At 41.2% G+C, this 11,024-nt stretch overlaps 3 protein-coding genes across 3 annotated transcripts; 1 reads left to right on the top strand and 2 right to left on the bottom strand.

The window, feature by feature from the left end:
• The first annotated feature begins 633 nt into the window (after positions 1–633).
• On the top strand, positions 634–5,393 carry LOC137720606 (AP2-like ethylene-responsive transcription factor AIL6). The gene is made up of 9 exons (XM_068459694.1): positions 634–840; positions 1,170–1,767; positions 2,074–2,156; positions 3,448–3,456; positions 3,560–3,648; positions 3,766–3,839; positions 3,927–3,977; positions 4,110–4,186; positions 4,485–5,393. The coding sequence occupies exons 1-9, from the start codon at positions 687–689 to the stop codon at positions 4,934–4,936; spliced, it is 1,587 nt and encodes a 528-aa protein (XP_068315795.1). The 5' UTR covers positions 634–686; the 3' UTR covers positions 4,937–5,393.
• A 428-nt stretch (positions 5,394–5,821) lies between these two features.
• LOC137719857 (uncharacterized) lies at positions 5,822–6,463 on the bottom strand. Its single transcript, XM_068458857.1, has one exon. It carries the CDS (start codon positions 6,461–6,463, stop codon positions 5,822–5,824), a length of 642 nt encoding a protein of 213 aa, XP_068314958.1.
• Positions 6,464–6,722: 259 nt separating this feature from the next.
• On the bottom strand, positions 6,723–9,941 carry LOC137720607 (receptor-like cytosolic serine/threonine-protein kinase RBK1). The gene is made up of 8 exons (XM_068459695.1): positions 9,560–9,941; positions 8,691–9,149; positions 8,350–8,613; positions 8,099–8,253; positions 7,922–8,001; positions 7,692–7,827; positions 7,384–7,533; positions 6,723–7,298 (listed from the first exon to the last, which is right to left on the bottom strand). Exons 1-8 carry the CDS (start codon positions 9,570–9,572, stop codon positions 7,134–7,136), a joined length of 1,422 nt encoding a protein of 473 aa, XP_068315796.1. The 5' UTR covers positions 9,573–9,941; the 3' UTR covers positions 6,723–7,133.
• Between the last annotated feature and the right edge of the window lie 1,083 nt (positions 9,942–11,024).

The following is an 11,024-nucleotide window of genomic DNA, read 5'->3' as shown; positions in this document are numbered from 1 at the left end:
TGACATGATAGACTAACAAAGTAAAGCTGCATGTGAGACAAGTGTTAGAACTTTTGGAGTAGAGTGATAAGATTGAAAGGCCAGTTTGGTAAAAATAATAAAAAATTGAATTATTTTAAAGTTACTAACAAACCAACCCTAACAAATTTTGTCATATTTCCCAGCCAGCCCAAAAGCCCAGCCCGGATCTTCCGCAACTTGTTTCAGACAAAATTTCTTCCCCCGCCCCCATTATTTATTTATTTATTTATTTTTCTCCTTATATTAACCCACAACTTCCTCGTTTGCGTCTCTCTTCCTTCACCTTCTCTCTCTTCAACTTTCAACTTCTCTATCTAAAACCCAGCTCAACTTTGAAGCATTTGAGCTAGAACCCAAATGGGTTTTGCATGCATGTGCTTACAAGTCCTTAATCAAGCTTAATTAGCCAGCTTAATCAACCTAACCTCGTGAGTATCGTACTTCAGTAACGCTCGAGGCAGTTTCAGTTTTTTGGGTGAGTGGGAGAAAAATTAGAAAATAAAAAATTGAAGTTGGTTTTTTCTTTCAAGTGGCTGTTTGTTTGCTGAGAAAATTTAATTAATTATTTTCTTTTTGTGACGATCCTTCCATTTTTTGGTTCCTCAGATTTATTACAAGCTGACAAAAAGCAAACCCCAAACGTCTATTAGTCGAATACAAATACAATGGCTCCAGCGAGCAATTGGTTGTCCTTCTCTCTCATGTCTCCCATGGAAATGTTGAGGTCCTCTGAGTCCGATCAATCTCCCTTCGTCCCCTACGACGCGTCCTCCACCGCCTCCCCCCACTACTTCCTCGACAACTTCTATGCCAGCAACGGTAAGTGGGTGCTCTCTTTTGACCGATCGAGATTTCTTTGTGCTCTGTTTGGTTGCCGAGAAAATAGTTTACTACCTATTTGTGGTGAGTCTTCACTGGGAAAATATGATTAAAAATTTTTTTGTGTTTTTGGGGTTTTAATCGCCTACTCAAATCTTACTTTTGGGTCACGTGAAAATCCGAGTAACTTGTAATCTGTTTGGCTGACGAGGGAGGTGAATCGGAGCAAAACTACAAGAAATTTCTGTTTGGTTGGCAAGAAAATATAAATGCTCTCTATATCTCTAACTGCATGTGCGTAATAATAACAGTTTTCGTTTTTTTTTAAGGGTGGCCGACGAACCCAAAATCCCAAGTGTTTTTCGCAGACGGTGAGGACCAAAGCAAGCAGCAGGGCCAGTCCGGTTCACCAAATCCGTCACCGTTCGTCGACCCACAGAACCACACCCAGCATATCCCGAAGCTCGAGGACTTTCTCGGCGATTCGTCATCGATGGTGCGCTATTCTGATAGCCAAACAGAGACCCAAGGCTCGTCGTCCATGACTCACATCTACGACCAGAGCTCCGCCTACTTCGGCGGCGACCAGCACCAGCACCAGCACCAGGAAGATCTCAAGGCGATTACTGGGTTCCAAGCGTTTTCGACCAACTCGGGTTCGGAGGTGGAGGACTCGGCGTCCATGGCCCGGACGACTCAGCAGCAGCAGCTCGCTTGCGCCGAGTTCGCGGGTCATTCTATTGAGTCGACCGGGAACGAGTTAGGGGTGTACAACTCGAGCTGCGCGGCGAATGCTTTGTCGCTTGGTGTCACCACCACTCAGAGCTCTTCTGATCAGAAGGCCATTGTTGCCGTCGACAACGACGGCTCTAAGAAGATTGCTGATACTTTTGGCCAGAGGACTTCAATTTACAGAGGGGTCACTAGGTCAGAAGAATAAATCCATCCCATAATCCCATTTTTTCCTCGGTTAATTAATTGATTGATTATTGATATAATGTTGATATTTTTAGTTTTTAGTTAATAGGGTTTTTGATTAATGTTGGTGGGAATGCATGCATCTGGTGGGAATAATTAAAGGGAGTTGGGCTTTTAAGTCGACTTTCTGTGTAAATTGCGGGGTTTGAGGATTTGACTGAATAGTTTAACTAATGAGAGATAAATAAATATTGATTTTAAAAGGTAGAAAGAGTATCTCTGACTCTGAGTCTCTTTGTTGTATTTTTGGTGCAGACACCGGTGGACGGGTAGATATGAAGCGCATCTATGGGATAACAGCTGTAGAAGAGAGGGTCAGGCCCGGAAGGGGCGTCAAGGTCCGTCTCTCTCTCTCTCTCTCCCTCTCTTATTTTCTGCATTTTGTGTGTACAGTTCTAAAACATATATTATTGTGTGCGTATGGATACGTACATGGGGATTTTCTAGGGTTCTTATACATCGGGATTTTTTGCCGTTATATATCTTCAGTGATATATTCTGAAGCATAATAAAATTTTTGTACGTAAGATATTTTTAGAGTAGAATATAATTTTTGTACGTACAACATACGTAATGCATAGAGAAACAACTGTAGCACTGAAAAGAAGATTGCATGCAATATACAAAGGGAAAGCCAATGGGTCAAATTTATAGAGGGGGAAGGGTTTCCTTTTTCATTAGTCACACATGATTGATTGAATGCTGCTATCTGTGTACCACAGATTACTGTTTTCTGAGTCTCCCATCATTTCTTTCCTTTTCATTTCTCTGAATATATTTCTTTCTTTCAATCAGTTTTTGATTTGATCGGATGGGCCGCCATTTTTTCATCTGGGTTTTTTTATATTTCCATTCTTTCTTACGTCTCTTTGTTCTCTCATCCGCAAATTTACTGGATTGCAGAGCTCAATGACTGATATTTTTCTGACCACCTTCACCTTTGGCTTTTGCTTTTGCTTTCATCTCCCTCTCTACAGTTTTGGGTTTGACCAAAGCACCCACTTGAATAAATTATTTTATTATTATACTCCTTTATTAACGCCAGAACTTGTTGAGAGTGACTTCCCTGGACTGGACCCTGATAAAAGTGCCAGACCGAGATTCTGGTCCATACTTCATAAACTTCATATGCGTAGTTGTAGTATATACCTACCAGTGATTGGGACTCACATCCGTACTTTGATAAATAATCAACACTAATTTTATCTGTACCACGGTAAGCAGGATTCGAACTTGAGTACAAAGCATGGAGCATATGTATTCTAGTAAACTTGGCTAAATCCAAGTCTATGTATGCGGGTCATTATTTAGATTAGGTCTCACTTTTTGGCAGCTATCACAAGCAATTCACGGCTCCTTATTTTGGAAAATAAGTGAGGGTAGGGTCCACCATTATGAGTGAGGGTTTTTGGTGTACCCGGTACACCGAAAAATCTCTCCTTATTTTGACAAATTCACTTACCTTTTTTTCAGAAATAATTATTGTTTATTAGTTAGATCAAGGGCTAGTCTACTTAGCTGATAATTTTGACTGCTGTTTAAGCTGATGTTGAAATCTTTTTGCTTTTTGCATAAAATGTGGGATTCTGGAAATCTTGCTGTCATTCAATATCTGATCCGATTCCACAGTTTACTTGGGTAAGATTTTTATCCTTTTTATTTACATTGGAACAAAAAGAAATTTACTTTTAATTTTGTAACTTGCTTTTTTGAGTTAATAAACTTGCTGTAATTGTTTCAGGTGGATACGACAAGGAAGATAAGGCAGCAAGGGCTTATGATTTGGCTGCTCTGAAATACTGGGGTCCTACTGCAACAACCAACTTTCCTGTAATGCATATATTGTTAATTCTAATATATTTAGAATATTCTTTTGTTCTTGCAATGAAAATATCTGACAGAGAAGTGGACTGCAAAGTACTTAGCATTTGGTTTTTGAATTCTCAGGTTTCAACTTACAGCAAAGAACTGGAAGATATGAAGCATGTGACCAAGCAAGAATTCATCGCCTCTCTCAGAAGGTTTGCTCCGACCGACCCCTTTGGATTTTTTTTTTTCCGTCTGTTATGCGGTTAATTAAATATTTCTCCCCAACTTTTCACTTGCAGGAAAAGCAGTGGTTTTTCAAGAGGAGCTTCTATTTACAGGGGAGTTACAAGGTCAGTACGTCTATTTTCAAATCATTCCTTGTCAATATTTGCTGTATATTGTGTTTATTAAAACCTGGATTGTTATATATGTTGCATAAACTAGTATATTCATCCATGCACGGTTCAATTTAATATTTGCAGGCATCATCAACAAGGACGATGGCAAGCAAGAATAGGCCGTGTGGCCGGGAACAAAGACCTATACCTGGGAACATTTGGTAACACCTTTACCTTACATGTTTTATTCAAACCTTTTATATAGTTCTGCTTTTGGCTTAAACGTTACTGCAGGGAGACGTACTCATTAATTGACACCATTCAAGACTTCCAAGTTCATCTTAATTTTTATTTTCAAGCATGAAAGCTGTATATACTCGGTTTATCGTTTAGTTTTTCTCTGGATTAGTCTGATAACGTACCACATATTGAATTGGATGCTTCCATGGATGCTTCTTGGTCTTTGGAAGAGAGTTAATGTGCACATTTTGATAATCCATGACCATTTATTGTCGACAGCTACTGAAGAGGAAGCAGCAGAGGCGTATGATATAGCGGCCATAAAGTTTAGGGGCATTAATGCAGTTACAAATTTTGAGATGAACCGATATGACGTTGAAGCTATTGGCAAGAGTTCTCTTCCTGTTGGTGGGGCAGCGAAGCGCTTAAAGCTCTCACTCGAAGCTGAAGAGCAGAAACCATCTGTGAATCATGATCAGCAGCATCCTCAATGCAGCAGTGGCAACATCAATTTCACTGCCATGCAGCCAGTTCATTCCATACCATGCGGGATTCCATACGATGCTGCAGCTGCCAACGCTTATTATCACAACCTCTTCCACCAATTTCAGCCAAACTACTATGGCGCTTTGGATTCTGGTGGACTAAACCCTAACATTGCAACTCAGATGAACATGATGCCGCAGCAGCCAGCTGAGTTTTACATTTGGCCTAATCACCAATCCCATTAATAGGAGTACCACAGTACTCGTCAGCGATGGGACTAACAGTACTTGTTGTTTTGGCATGTTAGCCCGGTCTGACTAAACAGTACTTGTTTTGGCATGTTAGCCGCTAACATTATCTGGCTGACCAACATCTGACCCTCACTCCAATCCACCTCTCAACCTTAGGATTTAGGATTTAGGAAGGGCATAGGAGGTTTTTTGTTTGGAGGTTAAAGTTCTGGATAGAGTAGGAAGCTGGGTTTTGTATCTAAGGTGGGAAATATTGAATCGTGTTATCTGTTACTTTATTAAGAATTTTTCCTTTTGGATGTCTTTTCACGCTTCATATTTTAATATGTGAAATCAGATCGGATAAGGGGCAGATTTTCGCATCGTTTCGGACGTCGGTGTTACAGCCTTGACCAACTTGCCTTGATCTCAGCTTGCTACGACAAGATGATATTTTAACGAATGTGATGTTGGAGAGATTATATTTGTGGATAAAATCTTGAAAATTAAATGACACGACAATTGATTAAATTATTACTTAAACATTAATGAATGTGTTTATTTTTATTAGTGATATATCATTTAATTTACAAATTTTTAGTCTTCCTAGTATTACTGTTATTACTGTTTTATCGAGTATGAAACTACATCAGAATGATTTAAACTTGAATATGGCGTGCGCTAGCCAACTTGCCTAATCTAAGTTTTTTAAGTGGGACTACTTAAACAGCTTGGAACTATAAGGAGACGCTAACCAATTTGCCTAATCTACGTCGGCTACGACAGAGGTCTCTAGTAAATATATAAAATATTGGAAGGAAACCTAGCTAAATACTGCCTTGTTGGGCTTTTAAACACGAAGACGTAATACAATCTACTAAATTATACCAAGTTCATGGGCTAGGGTCCTAACCGATCCAAGCCCTGACAGGCCAAATCCGACCCGGGATTAACCCTCAAGGCCCGCTCAAATTCCTCTCTGGTTTCCTTCCTCATCCTCTTCCACTCGTAACACTGACCCAACAGACAAAACGCCGTCGCATCCCCCTCCGCCCGACCCAGCCTGACCGCATGCACCAGGTCTTCAACCGCCGAGTCCACCCGCCGCCTCCGGTTCAGCCCGAGCTTTAACTCGGCCCTCTTCACCAGAGCGTCCCCGCGCTCCTTCTCAGAGAGCGTCTTCACGCACGGCGTCGACAGGGCCGCGTCAAGCGATTTCGGCGCGGAGGTCTTGTGCCCCAAGAGATCGAGTGATAGGGCTTTGAGGATGTGTGGGCCCGGATCCCTGGGCGAGAGAGACAGCGCCTTCTGGGCCTCCATCAAGGCGTTTTTGGCGTGGGCCTGGGATTGGGCCTTGTGGGGAGTGGACCGTGCTCGGTACAGGAGCTGCGACCCGTGGATGAAGTGGCGGGTCGATTGGAGGTTGGCTCGGTTGTTGGTTCGGAGCTTGGTGAGGGCGTTTCTGGAGAGTTTGTGTATGGCGAAGAACACCGCTAGGGTTAGGATCAGAAGGCAGACCCGCAGCACCACCTCTGGTGTCATTAGATTGAACGGTTGTGATTGAAACAGTGATAGGTTGATTGTTATCCAATTGGATCTGGGTCGTTGATTTGAGTTTGTCGCAGAGAACAGAGGCGAACTGAACCTTGGTGGCTAACTTAGCGGTTGGTGTTTGTGCATAATGATGTGCATGGTGCTTTTACAAATATTTATTTTCTTTTTGGTCCCAAATTTGTCCTTTTTTACATTAATGAACCAGTGCAAAGATGGAGAAACAAATTGATCAAGGAAGACTTTCAACTTGATTCGGAACTGTTTACTTGATGAGAGAACATAAATACAACCATCATGGGGTACACCTTGTTCTAACAAAAGTAACTTCCTTTTGAGATATTACGACATGTTATGTTGCCAGGTTATCAATCACGATCGTTCAACTAGTGAAGCATTGATGGCGTTCAACGTTTGAATGTACAATGTTCCAATTGATCGTTTGGTAACATAACATACCATGCCGCAACGATAACAGAATGCCACTTTTCCTAGTATTCTCTACAAATATGTAGCAATCAATCAACAATTGCTTCAATTTGAGAGCCTGAGGAGATACACAGCAAGGGGTACTACAATCCCAAAACTTCCACACTAACAGCTGACAATGCAACAACAACAAGAGGCTGCAGGAGAAAGAGGAATGGAAAGCAAAGGCAGTCTACTGATCCAACACGAGTTGCCGGTGGCGGTTGAGATCGCTGAGGTAATTCGAACAAGTGTAGTCTTCCAAGTCACAAGACTCTAGGACCAGTGATCTCACTGCTGTAGACCTCTGTCTCAACTGATCTGCGACGCCATCCTCGCCCTTTAGCATCTGCACTGCCTGCACTCTCACCAATTTGCATCGTTAGTCCATCTTGCGTAACGGTTGGAAAACAAATTAACCGGAAACAAGAAACTGATCATACCCGATTCATATACGGACGCCTTGTGGATTGATGACTGATGCACATTGAAGCCGTCACCATGGCTCTTTTCATCTCAATCGGATCATATGCATCTTCTAACAGAGGATCTGCTAGCTCCTTCATATTACTTGCATCTAGAAGCGGCTTTGCCTGTGTATAACACAAGAAAAATTGGCTATTGAACTTGAGATTTAATGATACAATGACGTTGCTGTCCTAATTCTAACCCTTTTTGGCACCCGTAAGCATTTGGCAAAGGCAAAAGTGGGGATAAAAATGCTATTTAGTTTTACATAACAGATGCTCACCCAGGTCACAAGGCTTTGCTGAGTTGAATCAACTGCACGGCGACCTGTTATGAGCTCCAGTAATAAAACCCCATATGCAAACACATCAGTCTTCTCGTCGACAATTCCATGCATGAAGTACTCTGGAGACAAGTACCTGAAACAATTTGAAGGTCTGTTAGCCTAAAAATCTCTACGACAGATGAAAGTTAGCAATCATAACTGACGGACAATTGAAACTGTGCCCTAACCCGAATGTGCCTTCAATAGGGAATACAACATGGTGAGTCCATTTCTCTGGGAGCCACTTTGCTAGTCCGAAATCAGATATCTGCAGTAACAGTAAAATAGAACTCCGATTACATTTAGAAAATCCATTAAGAAGCATATATGAGAAGTTAACCAGACCGGAAGAACACAAAGAATACTTGAGCTTCATAATCTTCGGTTAGTAATATATTAGAGGCCTTGATGTCCCGGTGAATGATGCGCCTGTGGCATTCGTGATGGAGATATCGCAAACCTTCTGCTATCCCAATTGCTACCTTAAACCTGATCTTCCAATCCATACATTCTGCTGTACCTGATACGCAGAATATCTTCTCATCAGCGAAACTGAAATACGATACTGGAAGGAAAAAAAAAACAGATTAAGAAACTTAGAAGACAAATCCGGTACCAAAGAGTAGAGAAGCTAAGCTGCCGTGTGGGGAAAATTGCAGGACAAGGTGCAAACCACTGTCGATGCCAAAGCCAAGTAGGCGAGCAGCATTCGGGTGTCTTATGTGTGCAATAATCCCAACCTCAGCCAAAAAATCGCCAACTCGATCCTCGTTTTCTTTCTCTTTCTCTTTCTTCATTAGCCTCTTGACTGCTACAATTGTACCATTGGATAAGAACCCCTTGTAAACTTCTGCTTGCCCACCTTTGCCAATCAGGTTCTCTGCCGAGTACCATGCAATCACAACTCAATAAGAATTCTATTCACAAGCGAATAACAAAATCGAAAATAAGGCTCACCAGGTTTGAAATTGGCAGTAGCAGCAGCAAGCTCAGCATAATCAAAGTTCCTCCATGACGGCTTCGTAACGGACATCCCATCAGCTCCTTCCTCCTCCTCATCCTCGGCGTTCCAAATCCGAGCCAGTCTCCTCCTCAAGTTCCTCCTGGAAAGTTCATAGCTGGCACCCAATATGGGAATGGTCGAAAACCGCCACGCTGACTTCTTCTTCAAGGCATCGAACATTCCCTTGCCTCTCATCTGCAACCCAATGCTGATGTCTCGCATTAGCGTCTGGCCCATCGTCTTTTCGGAACAAGAAGATGTGCCGCAGCTGCTGCCGCTGTAGTCCGAGTCCGTAATGGGGATTTCCAACACGCCCCTCGGCGACGGCTCGTCTTCACACGACTCGATCTTCCTCGGATCGCCTTGTGACTCTGATTCCATTTCTGGGTTTCCTTTCGTTTCTCCTAAGGTCTCTGCCATTGCAATGCCCCACCAAATCGTTACTAAATGAACAAAAAGAAAAAAAAAAGAGCAAAAACAAAGACAAAAATGACAATGAATGATTAGACTATGTATTGGCTAAAACAGCGTGTTCCTCCTTCTGCAGCCCAATTTTGAACCATCATTCTCGTAATTTAAATGAGATTAATTAGAACATCCCTCGAGTCAATAAATACAACAATGTTGGAAAAAAAATGTATGTAACAATGAAAGATTGCAAAATATCAAAACTTTTCGCCTTAGATTTTTCTTTTGCTTTTTCAGGTTGATATACCAAAAATTCCCATTCATTTTTCGCAGCCGGGCCCCAGTGTCCTTGCAACCCACCCGCCGCCGCAAACACACAAAAAAAACCTGAAAACAGAGGAGGAGCAGAGCATACCTTCCGCCGTCATGGTTCAGGCTTGGCAGAGTTTCCCAAATTACTAAACCAGAAGAAGAGAGAAGAGGCCTTCCTGAAAACAAAAGGAGGAAAAGACTCCACTACATTGGGTTGTGGAGGGAGAAAGAGATGGAAGAAGAAGAAGAAGAAGGAAGGAGAAGAAGGAAGAAAAATGCAGAGGGCAAATTTCTAGAGAGAGAGAATTTGAAAAATGGGATATCTTTAGAAGGTGGTTATTCTTTGAGGATCAATACAGGGCACCCAAAATTCCCCCCCAATTACCAACTTAGGTGTCATTGGAATATATACGTACACACACACATATATACACACACGCATATGTGTGTGTATATGCATATATTTTGCTATATTTATACACCTGCTCTACTGTGCATTTGGATATGTTGTACCCAAAACATGTTGATTATTAATTCAAATGATTTTTTTATTTTTGTTGGGGTGGTGATGTAATCGCAGCCGTTGCTTTTAGGGCTCGTGATTTTTGCCGTGATGAGAGGATGGACTGGGGATTTAACGAGCCAAAGGGCAACTGCCAACGGATGTAAATTGTAATCTGGCTTTTTTAGGAGCAAGTTAAATGAGTTTCCTTTTTTGTTAATTCTTATCCATAATTGTCTGTTGGACAAAGAAGAAGAGAAACGGTCTCACGTATGTCAACTCACGCAAGGGCGTGTATACTCATCTGTCTTTGTAATATCAACACAAAAATATCTACCAAACTTCGACGAATTCCTCCCAAACGTAAAATTATATTAAATTTAAATAATAAAATCCTGATATATGTAAAAAGGAAATCAAAAATTTTTTGTATGGATTTTTCAAGAATTTACAACTAATATGACTATATGAGTGTAGGTTAAATTGTGTGGTTATGTCATCAGGTGGTAATTGGAATAATCTTTTCACATGTTATTATATGAGTGAGTTTTATTGATATTGTTCTCTAAAAGTAAAAAATATAGATTAATCTTTTCACATGTTATATATTAACACATAAACTGATAAAATTTATCAAATAAAATGATCAAATTTCAAATGTTATATATACAATATAACTAGTAAAATGATCAAATTTCGATATTGCACGGCAAGTTTTCGAGATGTACTTGGCATTTCTTACTTATATATAATTTTCATTCTAAATTAATCTTTTTTTTTTTTTTTTTTTTTTTTTTTTGGCTTTTAGCTAAAATGGTTCCTGAGATTTGCATAACTCCTCACTTTGGTCCCTGGGATTTGAAATCAATAGAAGTGGTCTCTGAGATTGTCACATCCCGGCCCGGGGCGGATCACTTCCTGGGCCCACTCCACCACCGTAGCATGATATTGTCCGCTTTGAGCTTACCATTCCCTCACGGTTTTGTTTTTGGGAACTCATGAGCAACTTTCCAGTGGGTCACCCATCATGGGATTGCTCTAGCCCCCTTCTCTCTTAACTTCGGAG

This window comes from Pyrus communis, chromosome 16 (assembly GCF_963583255.1).
Source record: "Pyrus communis chromosome 16, drPyrComm1.1, whole genome shotgun sequence".
In the NCBI taxonomy this organism is placed as follows: Eukaryota; Viridiplantae; Streptophyta; class Magnoliopsida; order Rosales; family Rosaceae; genus Pyrus; species Pyrus communis.
The sequence above is the reverse complement of the archived record's forward strand: the minus strand, read 5'-3'. Positions and strand labels throughout refer to the sequence as shown.